Consider the following 19439-nt stretch of genomic DNA (forward strand, 5'->3'; position numbering starts at 1 on the left):
ATATTCCAAGAAAAACCTAAAACCCCCTGGGTTTCCATTAGGATGGAATGGCAAATATGGCACTGTACAATGTGACGGTCAGGAGTAGGCTACACAGTACTATGTTATTTAGCTAAAGAATCACTGTCATACGCGGGAGACCAAGGTTAAATTCCTCGACGGATAGGAAGGAGTAGGCTGTCCTTGTAAATAAGACTTTGTTCTTAACTCACTTGCCTAGTTAAAGGTTACTCGTCAGCAGGAGAACTGCAAGGCAATCCCAGTGTGCGCCTCTTGGGAGCCATGATATACACAGTGCCTTGTGAAAGTATTCGGCCCCCTTGAACTTTGCGACCTTTTGCCACATTTCAGGCTTCAAACATAAAGATATAAAACTGTATTTTTTTTGTGAAGAATCAACAACAAGTGGGACACAATCATGAAGTGGAACGACATTTATTGGATATTTCAAACTTTTTTTTAACAAATCAAAAACTGAAAAATTGGGCGTGCAAAATTATTCAGCCCCTTTACTTTCAGTGCAGCAAACTCTCTCCAGAAGTTCAGTGAGGATCTCTGAATGATCCAATGTTGACCTAAATGACTAATGATGATAAATACAATCCACCTGTGTGTAATCAAGTCTCTGTATAAATGCACCTGCACTGTGATAGTCTCAGAGGTCCGTTAAAAGCGCAGAGAGCATCATGAAGAACAAGGAACACACCAGGCAGGTCCGAGATACTGTTGCGAAGAAGTTTAAAGCCGGATTTGGATACAAAAAGATTTCCCAAGCTTTAAACATCCCAAGGAGCACTGTGCAAGCGATAATATTGAAATGGAAGGAGTATCAGACCACTGCAAATCTACCAAGACCTGGCCGTCCCTCTAAACTTTCAGCTCATACAAGGAGAAGACTGATCAGAGATGCAGCCAAGAGGTCCATGATCACTCTGGATGAACTGCAGAGATCTACAGCTGAGGTGGGAGACTCTGTCCATAGGACAACAATCAGTCGTATATTGCACAAATCTGGCCTTTATGGAAGAGTGGCAAGAAAGCCATTTCTTAAAGATATCCATAAAAAGTGTTGTTTAAAGTTTGCCACAAGCCACCTGGGAGACACACCAAACATGTGGAAGAAGGTGCTCTGGTCAGATGAAACCAAAATTGAACTTTTTGGCAACAATGCAAAACGTTATGTTTGGCGTAAAAGCAACACAGCTGAACAAACCATCCCCACTGTCAAACATGGTGGTGGCAGCATCATGGTTTGGGCCTGCTTTTCTTTAGCAGGGACAGGGAAGATGGTTAAAATTGATGGGAAGATGGATGGAGCCAAATACAGGACCATTCTGGAAGAAAACCTGATGGAGTCTGCAAAAGACCTGAGACTGGGACGGAGATTTGTCTTCCAACAAGACAATGATCCAAAACAAAGCAAAATCTACAATGGAATGGTTCAAAAATAAACATATCCAGGTGTTAGAATGGCCAAGTCAAAGTCCAGACCTGAATCCAATCGAGAATCTGTGGAAAGAACTGAAAACTGCTGTTCACAAATGCTCTCCATCCAACCTCACTGAGCTCGAGCTGTTTTGCAAGGAGGAATGGGAAAAAATGTCAGTCTCTCGATGTGCAAAACTGATAGAGACATACCCCAAGCGACTTACAGCTGTAATCGCAGCAAAAGGTGGCGCTACAAAGTATTAACTTAAGGGGGCTGAATAATTTTGCACGCCCAATTTTTCAGTTTTTGATTTGTTAAATATCCAATAAATGTCGTTCCACTTCATGATTGTGTCCCACTTGTTGTTGATTCTTCACAAAAAAATACAGTTTTATATCTTTATGTTTGAAGCCTGAAATGTGGCAAAAGGTCACAAAGTTCAAGGGGGCCGAATACTTTCGCAAGGCACTGTGTGTGTGTGTGTGTGTGTGTGTGTGTGTGTGTATATATATATATATATATATATATATATATATATATATATATATATATATATATATATATATATATTTTTTTTTGTCCTGCTAATAACAGGGTTAATAATATCTGTGAGTATCCAAGTGTTTCTTTATATAATTCTAAATTAATAATAATAATTGCTTTGTTTAAAAACCTACTATTTTGGAGATCTCGTTTTCAAATAACGTAAAATGAGCGAGGGGGGGGGGCATTCTTGAACATGGGGTGAGACATTGTTACTAATTTGTAAATAAAGCTAGTTTATTATTTTAGAATTAGTTATGTTTTTAAAGGGAGAAAAACCAACAGTCATCTCATGGGTCTCCCAGTCGAGGCCAGCACAGGTATTGATTGAACCAGCATTTGTAGCAACACGGCTTGCACAGCTATGCAGTGTTTTGTACAGCGCCTAAGCGGCGCAACGATCTAATGTGACCAGTTGGGAGTGTACTTCAATAAGAGCAAAACAAAATAATAACCTTTAGTCTAACAACCAGTTTTAGTAAGTTATACTGAAGTCCATGTGAAATTATCAGTTTCTATTTCGGTTTATGTCGCCCATTCATTGTCAGTTAGAGACACAGTAGGACCCAAAAGCATAATCAGTGCTCTAACTCCCCCATGCGCTGTTCTGAAGCAATGAAGTGGTGACGCAGGGTATCGTACTAAACCACAAATGACCTCTAAGTACCGCTGCATAATCGCAAAACTTTTAGTGGAGCAACCACTATGGGAAAAATTGTGTGTTTTTGTAGTCAAATCTAGAGGAATAAGTGTTTCCAATGACCACCTCTGTGTGCATCGTGTGATTTTTGACCAATTGTGAGTAGTCATTGCCTACTAAATCTCGAATAATTGGTTAACGTCATTGGAAACCATTGTATTTCAAAACAGAAATATGCCGTTTTTGTGAAGCGGAAACGTCAAGGAGCGACAACTGCTCAGCTGGCCATGTGGTAGGCCACACAATCTCACAAAGAGACTGCCCAGTGCTGAAGCCCGTAAAAATCGCCTGTCCTCACTACCGAGTTCCAAACGGCCTCTGGAAGCAATGTCAGCACAATAGCTGTTCGTCAGGAACTTGATGAAATGGATTTCCATGGCTGAGCAGCCGCATAACAAGCCCAAGATCACCATGCGCAATGCCAAGTGTCGGCTGGAGTGGTGTAAAGCTCGCTGCCATTAGACACTGGAGCAGTGGAAACACGTTCTCTTGAGTGCTGATCATGCTTCACCATCTGGCAATCCGATGGATGAATCTGGGCTTAGCAGATGCCAGGAAAACGCAGTGCCCGACCTCATTAATGCTCGTGGCTGAATGGAAGCATATCCCTGCAGGAATGCTCCAATATCTAGTGGAAAGCCTTCTCAGACGAGTGGAGGCTGTTATAGCAGAAAAGGGGGACCAAATCCATATTAATGCCCATGATTTTGGATTGAGATGTTGGATGAGCAGGTGTCCACATACCTTTTTGGTCATGTAGTGCATGTTGATGTTGGGGCGGTGCAGGAGATTATGATTATGAAGTTTAACATTTTTGAACTGTCCCTTTTAACGTTTAGACTTTCGGCATTTCCCTCATAAATGCCAGATATTTGTAAATGGACACTCACGTGCTTGTGTTACTGTCTGAATGGGCAAATGCTGGTGCCATTGTTGAGGTGAAAAGTTGTCTGTCAGCTTGTGCTTTGGTTTTCATTTTCCCAATATGTATCTTTCATTTCACAGTTGTATGGCGCGTGTCAATATCTCGCTGCTAGATGCCACGTGAGTATAAACATTAAGCAGCTACTTGTGATGAAATCTACCTGTTCAAACTCTCCATCCTCCTATTAGTCCATGGGCCTTCTGGAAAATGTGTTCACTTTTATAGTCATTTATATATATTGATTGATTGTATGGGAAATTATGCAAAATAATCTTTTGAAGGCTGTTAAAGAACATTTGAGACGAGGTGGAATGTTCATATGCTCATTGAAAATGACGATTTAACAACAGTTGAACATTTTATTGGTTGCAGCTCATCTTAAAAACCATGGGGTTTGGGAAATGTTCTAATGACTTACCTAGACTGACTCATCTTATGAAACAGCCCATGTTAGATGTAGCAGAAATACATATTTGTTTAAGGAAAATTGGTCATGGCCTAGTGGGAAATAATACCAAGAGATCCAAATCTGGTATCATGTTGGTTTTTGTCACCTGCAATGCTAACATGAAATGTGTGCCATGTCATTTGTTGAGTTCACACAGATTTAGGTAAACATATTCTCTAAAAAAGAATATTTGTGATAATTTATCTAACCTTTAACTAACTTCTGTCCTTGACCATCATGATTTAAAACTTATGCTCTCTAACCTGCAACCTTAAGTTATTTAGTGATGTGTTACCTAATTTGGCAGCCATTAGTTCAGCAGCTGGTTGACAAATGTTATAGAAATGATGCCATAGGCTAAGGTTTTTCTAATCACCAATCTGACATATTGGTGCGGCTGGCTTCCTGGTTAAGCGAGCAGTGTCAAGAAACAGTGGTACCTCTTTGCTGGATGTAATGCATTCTAATGGGATCTCATAGTGCAATGTATGGGACAGGTTTCACATCAACATTTTATTGTATCATATTGCATATCATTTTAATGATTATGTATCAGTGAATGTTTCTAGAACATTTTCTAAGTGTTTCAGGGGCGGCAGGTAGCCTAGTGTTTAGAGCATTGTAACCGAAAGGTTGCTGGATCGAATCTTCAAGCTGACAAGGTAGAAATCTGTCATTCTGTCCCTGAACAAGGCACTGTTCCCCGTTAGGCCGTCATAGTTAAGAACAAATTGTTATTTACAAACTTGCCTAGTTAAATAAAAATAAACAATTTAATGTAATTAAAATGGCTACAAAATGTATTAACACTTTTCTGGTAATTATTTAGCAAAATACATATAACTTGCATGGGCCATCATTTTGGGTTGTCCTCATTGTAACACATTTTAAGCAATTATTGGTCTTATTACACCAATTATTTATTCAGTTATGGCCATGCAAAATCAATGCCGTTTCTTCCCATTGAAAGGAATGGCGGCCATCTTTGAAATAGGCTGCTAGGATTGATTGACAAAATCTATGATGACTATGTATACAGTGGAAGTCGGAAGTTTACATACACCTTAGCCAAATGCGTTTCAATTCAGTTTTTCACAATTCCTGACATTTAATCCTAGTAAAAAGTCTTAGGTCAGTTAGGATCACCACTATTTTAAGAATGTGAAATGTCAGAATAATAGTTGAGTGATTTCATTTCAGCTTTTATTTCTTTCATCACATACCCAGTGGGTCAGAAGTTTACATACTAATTGAGTGTATTTGGTTGCATTGCCTTTAAATTGTTTAACTTGGGTCAAGTGTTTCGGGTAGCCTTCCACAAGCTTCCCACAATAAGTTGGGTGAAATTTGTCCCATTCCTCATGACAGAGCTGGTGTTACTGAGTCAGGTTTGTAGGCCTCCTTGTTCGCACACACTTTTTTAGTTCTGCCCACAAATTTTCTATAGGATTGAGGTCAGGGCTTTACCACTCCAATACCTTTACTTTGTTGTCCTTAAGCCATTTTGCCACAACTTTGGAAGTATGCTTGGGGTCATTGTCCATTTGGAAGACACATTTGCGACCACGCTTGAACCTCTCTGGGATTTGTGGGATGCTAGCGTCAACAGCCAGTGACATTGCAGGGCGCCGAATTCAAACAACAAATCTCATAATTAAAATTCCTCAAACATACAAGTATTATATACCATTTTAAAGAAACTTCTTGTTAATCCCACCACAGTTTCCGATTTCAAAAAGGCTTTACGGCAAAAGCACACCATGCGATTATGTTAGGAGAGCGCCTAGCCACAAACCATAGACATTTTCCAGCCAAGGAGAGGGCTCCAGAAATAGCGATTAAATTAATCACTAACCTTTTGATCTTCACCTGGTCTCCCAAGATGCCATGTTACACAATAAATGTTTGTTTTGTTCAGTAAAGTCTCTATGTTCAAAAACCTCTGTTTTAAATTGCCGCGTTATGTTCAGTAATGCATTGTCTCAAATAACCGGTGAAATTGCAGAGAGCCAAATCAAATGACAGAAGTACTCATCATAAACATTGATGAAAGATACAAGTGTTATATATAGGTTTAAAGATAAACTTCTTGTTAATCCAGCTGCTGTCAGATTTCAAAAAGGCTTTACGGCAAAAGCAAACCATGCTATTATCTGACGAATAGCACCCCATTAAACGAACACAGACCATCATATTTCATCCCGCCAGACGCGACACAAAAGTCAGAAATAACAATATAATTCATGCCTGACCTTTGAAGATCTTCTTTTGTTGGCACTCCAATATGTCCCATAAACATCACAAATGGTCCTTTTGTTCGATTAATTCAGTCATTATATCTCAAATGTCCATTTATTTGGTGCGTTTGATCCAGAAAAACACCAGTTCCAACTCATGCAACATGACTACAAAATATCTAAGTTACCTGTAATCTTTGTCCAAACATATCAAACAACTTTGCTAATACAACTTTAGGTATTTTTAACGTAAATAATAGATACAATTTAAGACAGGATAAACGGCGTTCAATAGCGGATAATAACAAAGTAGAGCGAGCTTTCGGGTCACGCGCCCCAACCACAACAGTACACTTCACTCGACCCTTGTTCTGAACAGGGCTACTTCTTAATTTCTCAAAGGAAAAACATCAACCAATTTCTAAAGACTGTTGATATCCAGTGGAAGCGATAGGAACTGCAAGCAACTGCCTTAGAATTCTAGATTCCCATTGAAATCCCATTTGAGAAGAGTGACCTCAAAAAAATAAAAAATAAATCCTGGTTGGTTTGTCCTCGGGATTTCGCCTGCCAAATAAATTATTTTATACTCACATCATTCAAACAGTTTTAGAAACTTCAGTGTTTTCTATCCAAATCTACTACTAATGTGTTTTGACGTTGTATTAGTTAATGTGACTGTTGATCATCGAATGATTAAAGGTTTCTAATTGCTTGATTAACTGAATCAAGCAAGTATTACCTCATTAACCTGTGGCACCATGGGAAAATTAGTTTTATTGAGTTTCTATTTCCCAAATTAACTCAAAAGAATATCAGTATCGATTTTTACAACAGCCGCTAATTAATCAGTTACCGCTACAGTCTCGTTCTGAACGTCGCATAATCTGGGAATCTGCACGGACCCGGGTCTCACCAATGAGTTCGTACCACACCAATCTTAGTTGAGTATTTATTTACTAGAAAGCTAAAATGATGATAAAAGATATACATACACAAAAACACATTCTAGGCTATTGATTAGAACTTAGTATAACTGGCCAACCCACTATGGTGCGTGTTACCCAAAAATGGGGATTTAAAGGAGAGAGAAAAAGAGAGTACACGAGAGAAATATACATTTGGGTGAATTTGTCAGCTATGCTTATTCTAACCCTAGCCTTGCCCCAAACTGCTGCTCTTATGGGTCAGAATATAATAATGTAATTATGTGGGGGAGGTCTTCGTGGATTCTCCGTGTGGACCATTCAGGCTGCTCAATGACTTACTTCTCCCGCGCAAGTCTTTGGTTGTCCTCACGATGTCAGTGTCCTTTTGGCTTAGGAGTCTGTTCCCTCACCCTTGCTCTGGAAGGGCTCTTCTGAGGACAGACAGCTCTGTAGCTCAGAGCTCACAGCGTAGGAATGAAACAGTGTAGATACCAAGATTCGATGGGGAGTGGAGGCTAGGTGGTTCGACTTGAATTCACCCGCTTAGACATAGCTACTCATCCGTAGCTTGGATAGAAAAAGCTTTAGTTGAAGACAAACTTGTTGCGTTTTGGGTTCGTTTACTTTTTAGACCTCGGCTGCAGCTTGGTCTGATCTGTAAATTCTTCACTCACAGGTTTTATACCCTCGGGTCAGAAGTGGGCATAACCGCCTTTAGGGCAATTCTCTGGGCGTACCAAGTTAATGAGGGCAAGGTCTAGATTTGACTCAAATCCAATTTTAGACAACTAACTTCACATTTCATCTTTACCAAAACATACTCTTTGATTTGGACATTTTCCATACAACGTACAATGTATATAAACATATACTAGGTAAACTGTTGACGTTACAATGTTTTTGTAATAAAGTCATCTATTAACCTTTTTTAATAACAAAACAAATGACATACATTTTCATATTTCATCTATCGTCATGACCACCGTGGCTGATGGAAACCATTGTCCCAAAGTCCCTTTATTTCATGTTTAATGTTCTGAGGCTGGTTCTCCATAGTAACAGAACAAAAGCAATTTGTCTGTGGCCTAAGATTGACCATGGGCGTGAGGGGTCATAAAACCCCCACATCTTCAGACCCCTAGATCTCTCCTCCTCTGTTGGAGTTGAGAGATAATCTGTAGGGTTGTGCTCTCCTGTAACCTGATCAGGACAGTCATGATATATGCATATCCTAGCTTCTGGGCCTGAGTAGCAGGTAGTGTACTTTGGCCACGCTTTTCTTCCGTACGTGAAAATACCACCCCCTAGCCTAGAGGTTAACTTTCCTACCTCATGATGCCGTCTAGTTTGTGAAGTGCACCAGTCCCTCCTGCAGCAAATTACCCCCACAACATGATGGTGCCACCCCCGTGATTTACGATTGGGATGGTGTTCTTCAGCTTGCAAGCCTCCCCTTTTCCCTCCAAACATAACGATGGTCATTATGGCCAAACAGTTCAAAAACCTCGACTGATTTTTATGAGTCAGTCGATTATCATAACACGACATGGTAAAATTTGCAATCGGAAATCACATCGAATTGCAGGAAATTAACTTTAAAATTATGACCTTCTTTTCACCCCATGTCAAAATATGTAGAATTGAGGGGAATGAGCTTAAAAATAACTATGTTATTGCCTCCAACAAGTAGTGTGACTGGTTTGGGGTTGCACGAGGTGGGGGTTTGTTACGAAGACAATCATTTAAAATATCCATCCGGACCTTTGCCATCTAGGAAATGTGTGACCGAACCATCTCAAATAGTAGTTGAGTACCCCTGATCCAGGGTACCTTGTGGTAATAGAGCACATCCCAATATTGTCCAATCTGGTTCGATATAGCCCAAAATGCATATGTGTATTACCTTTGATGCCCCAAAGGTGAGCCAGTAGAGATGTCATTACCATTACAATTGTTTCATATCTTAATGTGATGTTTTATAAATTGAACATATCAAATTGCCTTCGTTTTTGAAGACTGTTCCCTGATAATACAAAATTACGTTTCATACCCTGATCCTGTTGGCTCAACTAATTGCATGGGGGTCATAAACGTAATCACATCAAATTGTAGGTGTAGACCTGAAATGCTTAGATACAAGTCCTTCACCAACAATGCAGACATTTTTGTAAAGTGTTTGCTAATAAACAAAATAATGAACTAAGGTAAGAAAAAAAGTAACATAATAAAATAACTTTGACACCATTTACAGGGTGTACCGAGTCAATGTGCTACGAGGGTACAGGTTAGTCGAGGTAATCTGTACATGTAGGTAGGGGTCAAGTGACTTTGCATAGACAATAAAAAGCAGGTAGCAGCAGCGTGTAAAAAATAAATAAAAGCCATTTGATTAACTGTTTAGCAGTCATATGGCTTTGGGGTAGAAGCTGTTAGAGGCTTTTGGACCTCGACTTTGTACTCCGGTACCGATTGCCGTGTGGTAGCAGAGAGAACGATCTATAACTAGGGTGGCTGGAGTCTTCAACAATTTTTAGGGCCTTCCTCTGATACTGCCTGTTATGGAGTTCCTGGATGGCAGGAAGCTTGGCCCCAGTGATGCACTGGGCCATACACACTACTCTCTGTAGCGCCTTGCGGTCAGATTCCGAGCAGTTGCCATACCAATCGGTGATGCAACCAGTGCTCTCGATGGTGCAGCTGTAGAACTATAATTGGTTAAGAGCCTGTAAACCGGCAGCCAATGCCCTCTGGTGCCAATATTCCTTGCGAACATATCATTCATATAATAATGCAGTGATGGCCATGTATCGGAGGTAGCTAAATGTGGCTATCATACAAAATATAATCCACAGACATGACCGTTAATGAAAATCATCATTAGACTTTGCCTCCCCAAAGTGACCCTCTGGGCCAAGGACTATGTGACCGATGTCGTGTCTATTAGACACTTTTTATTTCCCTTTTTTATTTTTTTAATGGTACAAAAGCTGTATAAACACTTGTATTTTAGCTATACCTTAATATGTTCTTTTGAACATGTTTTCTCTCACTATTTGTTTACTTTCCACTCTGTTTTACTTACACTTACAGACTAGACAGGTACAAGTTCATCGTATTTGTGCTGTTATTCCCCAATATGGTAATTTAGCAGCTTCTTCCTAGCCAAATGGTCTTACAGAACTGCCAGCATATTAATTATGTGGCCTATGCAGGAATCAAACCTACAACCCTGAGTTTACCAGCACCTTGCTCCTAACTGACCTGACCCATTGAAAGCACTAACCTATTGTTTGTTTTGTGCAGTACGCTGCCAAAGAGTTCCAGCAGGCCTTAGACATCCTGGACATGGAGGAGCCAGCCAGCAAGAAGCTGCTGGACCAGAGTGTCAAAGAGGACCACGGGATACAACAGTCGCCCAAGGACTGGGAGATGAGCCCTGCCTCTGTGAGCTCTGACACAATAGGGTCCATTTTGTTTTTGTGGCCCTGTAATTCCATGTTTGTGTTCAAGCCTCTTAGTGTGATTAAAAACATAAATAAATCCCCAGTTCCTTCACATTTATGGTGTTGTGGTTACAGGTTAACTATAGTATTTGCATACTGTATTGTGGGTGACCAATATGGCAACACCGTATTCAAAGACCCCATGGCTGCATTTTCATGAATTGTTCCTTTTGAACGCGATACATTTTCATTTTTGTAGTAATCATCGTCATATTATTAAAGGGGTCTGTCGTTCACCCAGTAGCCACATTCATACAAAATTAATGTGTGGGTCTTTATGTCAGTGGCCCCTGGAGGCTTCCCCGACTGATGCTGCTTCAGTGGTCCTGATCCCTGTGGTCTCACATCTTTCTTTAGCTCCCTCTCTCTTCCTCATTTCCCACTCACCCCCTCTCAGATCGACAGTTCTATTTGTCTGTTGCGGGGGAAGATCTATGATGCTATGGACAACCGGCCTCTGGCCACGTCCAGCTACAAAGAGGCCTTGAAACTGGACGTGTACTGCTTTGAAGCCTTCGACCTTCTAACGTCCCATCACATGCTGACCGCTCAGGAAGGTGAAACTTATGGGTTTTGCACGTGTGTAGCAGGACTAATATAGATTATTTTGTGCCATTTGTTTTTAATAACGATACTGTACTTACTGATGTTTCTGTAGGGTAAATGTAGTTGTACCATGTATGCTATGTAGGCAGATGAGTGTGTATAGTGCATTCGGAAAGTATTCAGACCCCTCGACTTTTTACACATTTTGTTACTTTACAGCCTTATTCTAAAATAATTTGTTTTTTCCCCTCATCAATCTACACACAATACACCAAAAACTATTTTTTTTTTAAATTTTAGGAAATGTATTAAATAAATGAAATATAGTGATGCACTAATATGACATTTTTGGCCGATATCTGATGTTTTCCTTGCCAAAAAATAAATGATACCGATAACCAACCTTTCGGTTACTGGCCCAACGCTCTAACCACTAGGCTACCTGCCGCCCCAAAATCTGCAGAGAAGAATGGGAGAAACTCCCCAAGTACAGGTGTGCCAAGATTCTAGCGTCATACACAAGAAGACGCAAGGCTGTAGTCGCTGTTTAAAGTGCTTTAACAAAGTACTGAATAAAGGGTCTGAATACTTCTGTGATATTTCAGTTTTTTTCTAAAAACCTCTTTTTGCTCTGTCATTATTGGGTGTTGTGTGTAGATTGAGGGAAAAAACTGATTTTTGTCAATTTTAGAATAAGGCTGTAACGTAACAAAATGTCAAAGGGTCTGAATACTTTCCAAATGCACTGTATATATTTTTTACCCAAGCCCCCATTTGAAGACCGGTCATTTTTGTGTGTAATAGAAAAGGACTTCCTGGACTCACTTCCTCTGAGCCAACAGTGCACTGAGGAGGAAGACGAATTACTTCACTTCCTGTTTGAGAATAAATTGAAGAAGGTACGTCCACTTATCCTCCATGTCAGGACATCAATTCTGTTCAGATTCCGATGTTACTTTTCCGTTTTTACACAGTCGATGTTGATCACAATGTTGTTTCTGTACTTGAATACCCAGGTCATCATAGGGCTGTGGTAAAATTATGCGTGACCATTGAGTCACGGTCATCTCCTCTTACGCACTCCAGACAAGCTTTGGTAGTACCCAACTTGCTACTTAACATCAGGCCCCGATTGTCCCTCTAACCACTCTGACATCAATGCAAAAGCAATCGGAAATCACATCCAACACATCAAAACAGAATCTTGCTTTTAAAACTCACTTAAACTGTGATGATCAATTTGAAGAAAGAAGTTCAACGGCAGGGTGAAACTGAGTGCAAAACATGGTTGTGGATTCTGTTTCAAAGCCTAACGCAAAAAAAAATGAAAACGCCTTCTAAGGTGATGATCAATTCAAAACACCCATACACATATTAGAGATTATGCATAGGGTTATGAGGCCAAGCCAGAAAACAAACCTGAATTAAAATTATGATTAAGCATTTCTACAATACATATTACACATGGCAAAAAAAATCATAATCAAACAGATTTTGGGACATAATTGGTCTTGCCTATACTCCAATTAAACACATTCGAGTAATCGCATTTGAGCGTGAATTTTTATTATTATTATTATTATTATTATCATCATTTCATTTTAATATTGACTATGTTATGTTCAAATTTATGTCCATGTCTAGGAGAGAATGTATAGCCTTTGACGACGCTGTTGGTTCATTGCTTTTGCAGGGCGGCTCAGTTAGCCTATTATTATACTGAATTTCTATTTGATTTTGAAGTAAAAGGAATTTAAAAACAAATATTTTCAAAAATAATTGGATGACACATTACCTTTTTACAGTATATATCTCCACCGTGTGTTTCCATCTCTCCTTGCGCTCCTTTATGGAGTGCACAGAGGGGTTGTCAGCAATTTAAATATTTTGTAGTGAAGAAATTTTACTGTCGACGTTCCCGAACAGATTTCACTTTCCAAATGAATCACTGGGTAGCTGCAGGAACTGGGTTGGAGAGCCCATGGCATACAGTTTGGGCGGAATATCACCTGTCACGCAGCGAACGCATGCTCCTCAAAACAGTGGTTGAGGCGTGGAGTGGAATAAGTGTGTTCACATTTTACTTCGCAGCTGTTCGTGTTATGCACATGCACCACTATAAAACCGAAGTAGCGCCATCATTGAAAAACGGACTGGCGGGAAAGGCACACGCCTCCGTTCACTATTCAGTTGCAAACAGATTACTTTTTTATTTTTTATCCTGCCCATTTGATAATGGGATGTTCTAATTTGACATATTAGTGAAGACAAGATTAAATTAAGTATAGTCTGATGAGTGAAAATATGGTAGAACAGCTGTGCAGCCTGCGGCAAGCATTTTTTGCAATATGTTAAATCATCAATAGTCGCATCATGCAGCCCATGTCTTGATTTTCTAAGACATTATCATTCACAACTGAAGTTGCCAAATAACTAAATATAGGACCTGTTTCAAAGGGTCACTTTTATGCTCAACGTAGCCACGTATGTGCACTCTCTCCAGAATGGGAAAATATCAATTTCATTCATGTTAAGTTGAGTATCATTGTTCTTACTATAAAATCATATAATATTAAATAATGGCACGGGACTTCTAAGAATATCTTGTCTGCCAAATGAACAAGCCAGATAACATACAGTAGGCAGACTCGTTTTCTGTTCTACTGAAATACATTTTCTTTGTATCATGTTTCTTTAGACCTGACTAAAATAAATCATGGATTTATTGTGATGTTGTATATTAAATTGATAAATCAGACTTTTTAAATAGTCAATATCCCAAAGGCACGCATCAGCCACTTGGTATCTGGAGGCCTGGAGGCGTGGAGGCTGGAGGCTGGAGGCCTAGAGGCCTGGAGGCCTGGAGGCCTTGAGGCTTAACTTGCTTATGTTAACGGTCATTTACCGTGAGACGAACAGTCTTTTGTGTGACAACCGGCAGAAAGAATCTCACAACCGCCACAGTAGGTCATCGCCAATCATTTTGGATTTTGCCCTATAGTTCAGAATTACAATTAATCCTATTGTCGTATTGGTCATCTACAGCTGCCCTTGTCAGTCAACCAGTAACCATGACAGCATAACCCTAAAATGTTCTCCCCCCCCCTTTTTGTCCCTCCATCCATTCCTCTTTCCTTCCCTCAGTATAACAAACCCAGTGATATGGTGGTCCCAGAGATGGTCAACGGTCTCCAGGACAACTTGGATGTGGTGGTCTCCATCGCAGAGAGGCATTATTACAACTGCGACTTCAAAATGTGCTACAAACTCACATCCATGTAAGTTTGATAACTAATCGCTGGTCCACCTTAACCTTTTAACTAGAAATACATAGACTGGCTCCTCTTGAGATTTATTGGCAGTCTGCTGGTGTTAACCTGCAAAACTAACCTTTTTTGTTTGTTTATAACCTCAGTCTAAGCACCCCCCCCCCCCCAACATATGGAATGGTTTTAAGATGGTCATACCAAGGATCATTTCTCTATTTGATTTTGAATTTTAAGAACCCTTCAGGTATAAAAACAAATATATTATTTGATGAAATATTGAATTTGGCCTAACTACTATAGCCCATAGAAGCATTGAAAAATCACAAGGTTTTGAAATGTCTGTCCTATATTTAGGAGATATGACATTTTTGGGGTACACGTATTTAATGAATTGTTGGCACAAAACTACTTCAGTTCGTTGGTATGGGTTACTTTAAGATGAGTCTGCAGGTGTTAAAACGGCCAAACCTTTTTTTTTGTTCATAAGATCTTATGATATACACTTGAGTGTACAAAACATGAGGAACACCTTCCTAATATTAAGCTGCACCCCCTTTTGCCTTAGAACGGCCTCAATTCATCGGCCATGGACTCTACAAGGTGTTGAAAGTGTTCCACTGTGATGCTGGCCCATGTTGACTCCATTGCTTCCCACAGTTGTCAAATTGGCTGGATGTCCTTTGGGTGGTGGACACATCTTGATACACACGGAAACTGTTTAGTGTGAAAAACCCAGCAGCGTTGCAGTTCTTGACACAAACGGTGCCCCTGCAACTAATACCCCCTTCAAAGGCACTTAAATCTTTTGTCTTGCCCATTCACCCTCTGAAATGCACACACACAATCCATGTCTCAATTTTCTTAAGGCTTAAAATTCCTTCTTTAACTTGTCTCCTCCCCTTCATCTACACTGATTTGAAGTGGATTTAACAAGTGACCTAAATAAGAGATCATAGCTTTCACCTGGTCAGTCTGTCATGGAAAGAACAGGAGTTCTTAATGTTTTGTACACTCAGTGCATGTCTGTTGGAATATTATTCTCTCAGCTCAGTTCTGTGAATAGGGTATAAGTTGCATACTTATAATTTGGCCCCGTCTACATATCACCTGAATGTTTTGTTTCTTCAAGGGTGATGGTGAAAGACCCATTCCATGCCAACTGTTTACCTGTTCATATAGGAACACTGGTGGAGCTCAGCAAAGCAAATGGTAATACGGTTGATGCTCTCCTTTTTTAAGTGTGTTTTATTAATACATACTCATGAAAGACAAATGTAAATCTAAAATTGTTTGGAGAGAGAAAATATGTACCGTGATTCTCTGCTCTTTATTCCCCTACAGAACTGTTTTACCTTTCACACAAGCTTGTGGACTTGTATCCCAACAACCCAGTAAGTATAACCCCCGCTTTGTTTCCCACTACTTTCCTCTGCTATGAGTATACCCGCCACAGGAGGCTGCTGAGGGGAATACTGCTCATAATAATGGCTGGAGAAAATGGAATGGCATCAAACACCTACAAACCACGTGTTTGATACCGTTCCACTCATCCTGCTACCAGCCATTACCCTCCTCCCCAATGAAGGTGCCACCAACCTCCTGTGATACCCCTCTATACTTGCATCTTGACATTGCATATGTCCAAGCTCTGATTGGTACAGTATGTTTTTTTTTTTAAATGGATTTAATATTTGACCACTAACCAAATGGTAAGCATTGTTTTCATCCAGGTCTCTTGGTTTGCTGTGGGATGCTACTATCTAATGGTCGGTCACAAAAATGAACACGCTCGTAGATATCTCAGGTACCAGATACCATGTTCTTATTACCAGGCCTATTCAGCAGTCAGATGTTGATATCCAAATATTTTGATTCATTCACTTGCTGATGAATCAAATCTACACATTGCAAAGTACTATATACAGTACCAGACTAAAGTTTGGAGACACCTACTCATTCTAGGGTTTTACTTTATTTTTACTATTTTCTACATTATACATTAATAGTGAGGACATTAAAATATGAAATTACACATATGGAATTATGTAGTAACCAAAAAAGTGTTAAACAAATCATATATTTTATATTTGAGATTATTCAAAGTAGCCACCCTTTGCCTTGACAGCTTTGCACACGCTTGGCATTCTCTCAACCAGCTTCACCTGGAATGCTTTTCCAACAGTCTTGAAGGAGTTACCACATATGCTGAGCACTTGTTGGCTGCTTTTCCTTCACTCTGCAGTCCAACTTATCTCAAACCATCTTAATTGGGTTGAGGTTGGGTGATTGTGGAGGCCAGGTCATCTGATGTAGCACTCCATCATTATCCTTCTTGGTCAAATAGCCCTTACACAGCCTGGAGGTTTGTTGGGTCATTGTCCTGTTGAAAAATAAATGATAGTCCCACTGAGCGCAAACCAGATAGGATGGCGTATGCTGGTTAAGTGTGCTTTGAATTCTAAATAAATCAGTGTCACCAGCAAAGCACCATCTCACCACCTCCATGCTACACGGTAAGAACCTCACATGCAGGGATCATCCGTTCACCTACTCTGCGTCCCACAAAGACATAGCTGTTTCAACCAAAAATCTCAAATTTGGACTCATCAGACCAAAGGACAGATTTCCACTGGTCTAATGTCCATTGCTCATGTTTCTTGGCCCAAGCAAGTCTTTTCCTCTTATTGGTGTCCTTTAGTAGGGGATTCTTTGCAGCAATTTGACCATGAAGGCCTGATTTCATGCAGTCTCCTCTGAACAGTTGATGTTGTTTGTTACTTGAACTCTGTGAAGCATTTATTTGGGCTGCAATTTCTGAGGCTGGTATCGAATTAACTTATCCTCTGCAGCAGAGGTAACTCTGGGTCTTCTTTCCTGTGTCGGTCCTCATGAGAGCCAGTTCCATAATAGAGCTTGGTTTTTGCGACTTCACTTGAAGAAACTTTCAGTTCTTGAAACGTTCCGTATTGACTGACCTTCATGTCGTAAAGTAATGCTGGACTGTCATTTCTCTTTTGCTTATTTGAGCTTTTCTTGCCATCAAATAGACTTGGTATTTTACCAAATAGGACTATCTTCTGTATACCACCCCTACCTTGTCACAGCACAACTGATTGGCTCAAACTTATTAAGAAGGAAAGAACCTCCACAAATTCACTTAACAAGGCATACCTGCTATTTGAAATGCATTCCAGGTGACTGACTACCTTATTAAGCTGGTTGAGAGAATGCCAAGTGTGCAAAGCTAAATGTGGTTACTTTTTTGGTTACTACATGATTCCATAGTTGAAATGTCGTCACTATTATTCTACAATGTAGAAAATTAAGAAAAACTCTGGCATGAGTAAGTGTCAACTTTTGACTGGTACTGTATTACTTACATATTAATAATAATATTTACTCTGCATTCGTTCCGTGACTGAGTAGAATATCTCTTATCCTAATTCTGTCTCCCGCAGCAAGGCAACAACTCTGGAGCGGACGTACGGTCCGGCATGGATCGCCTACGGTCACTCGTTTGCGGTGGAGAGTGAACACGACCAGGCCATGGCTGCTTACTTCACCGCTGCGCAACTGATGAAGGGGTATGTACTGTTATTGAACCCAGACTCCCCTTCCACACACGCACATGGACACCCAGATACCCCCACAGAACAGGATGTGAAGGAAAAAAAGTTATTTTCATTGACGGCCTAGGAACAGTGGGTTATAACTGCCTGTTCAGGGGCAGAACGACAGATTTGTACCTTGTCAGCTCGGGGATCTAACCACTAGGCTACCCTGCTGCCCCAATTGACCCCTAACCTTTGCTCTCATCTCTCCTGTCCAGGTGCCATCTCCCTCTGTTGTACATAGGGCTGGAGTATGGCCTTACTAACAACTCTAAACTGGCCGAGCGCTTCTTCAGCCAGGCCTTGAGCATCGCACCAGAAGACCCCTTTGTCATGCACGAGGTGGCCGTGGTAGCCTTCCAGAACGGAGAGTGAGTAACACGCAGAATATTGTTTTTGAATGGTCTCTATGCACACTCACAGGTCCCTGCACACTCAGGCACACTGACACTCCAACACAAACACTCACTCCATCATTTGCTCACAGTCATAATATGCACATACATTTATACTGACTCTACACACACGCATACCCATTGACATCCAATCAGCATATACGCTGCTGCTACTCTGTTTATCATACAGTTGAAGTCAGAAGTTTACATACACTTAGGTTGGAGTCATTAACTTGTTTTTCAACCACTCCACAAATTTCTTGTTAACAAACTATAGTTTTGGCAAGTCTGTTAAGTCATCTACTTTGTGCATGACACAAGTAATTTTTCCAACAATTGTTTACAGACAGATCATTCACTGTATCACAATTCCAGTGGGTCAGAAGTTTACATACACTAAATTGACTGTGCCTTTAAACAGCTTGGAAAATTACAGAAAATTATGTAATGGCTTTAGAAGCTTCTGTTAGGCTAATTGACATCATTTGAGTCAATTGGAGGTGTACCTGTAGATGTATTTCAAGGCCTACCTTCAAACTCAGTGTCTCTTTGCTTGACGTCATGGGAAAATCAAAAGAAATCAGCCAAGACCTCATAAAAAAATGTGTAGACCTCCACAAGTCTGGTTCCTTCTTGGGAGAAATTTCCAGAACGCCTGAAGGTACCACGTTCATCTGTACAAACAATAGTACGCAAGTATAAACACAATGGGACCACGCAGCTGTCATACCGCTCAAGAAGGAGACGCGTTATGTCTCCTAGAGATGAACGTACTTTGGTGTGAAAAGTGCAAATCAATCGCAGAACAACAGCAAAGGACCTTGTGAAGATACTTTTGTATCTATATCCACAGTAAAACGCGCCCTATATCGGCATAACCTGAAAGGCCGCTCAGCAACTTTTT

General features: G+C 40.3%; 1 protein-coding gene across 2 annotated transcripts in view; it reads left to right on the forward strand.

Moving 5' to 3' along the window:
* LOC139380353 (cell division cycle protein 16 homolog) overlaps positions 1–19439 on the forward strand; it is a 36088-nt gene that overhangs the window by 8797 nt on the left and 7852 nt on the right. Inside the window, exons 4-13 of one of the 2 annotated variants that reach the window (XM_071122968.1) lie at positions 3678–3716; positions 10515–10655; positions 11112–11271; positions 12065–12159; positions 14405–14538; positions 15659–15738; positions 15871–15920; positions 16260–16333; positions 17988–18113; positions 18359–18511. In XM_071122968.1, the coding sequence (XP_070979069.1) occupies positions 3678–3716; positions 10515–10655; positions 11112–11271; positions 12065–12159; positions 14405–14538; positions 15659–15738; positions 15871–15920; positions 16260–16333; positions 17988–18113; positions 18359–18511 (1052 nt within the window). The remainder of the gene's footprint in view (positions 1–3677; positions 3717–10514; positions 10656–11111; positions 11272–12064; positions 12160–14404; positions 14539–15658; positions 15739–15870; positions 15921–16259; positions 16334–17987; positions 18114–18358; positions 18512–19439) is intronic. The other variant, XM_071122970.1, reaches the window with a different exon arrangement.

Source organism: Oncorhynchus clarkii, chromosome 22 (assembly GCF_045791955.1).
Source record: "Oncorhynchus clarkii lewisi isolate Uvic-CL-2024 chromosome 22, UVic_Ocla_1.0, whole genome shotgun sequence".
NCBI classification, from domain to species: domain Eukaryota; kingdom Metazoa; phylum Chordata; class Actinopteri; order Salmoniformes; family Salmonidae; genus Oncorhynchus; species Oncorhynchus clarkii.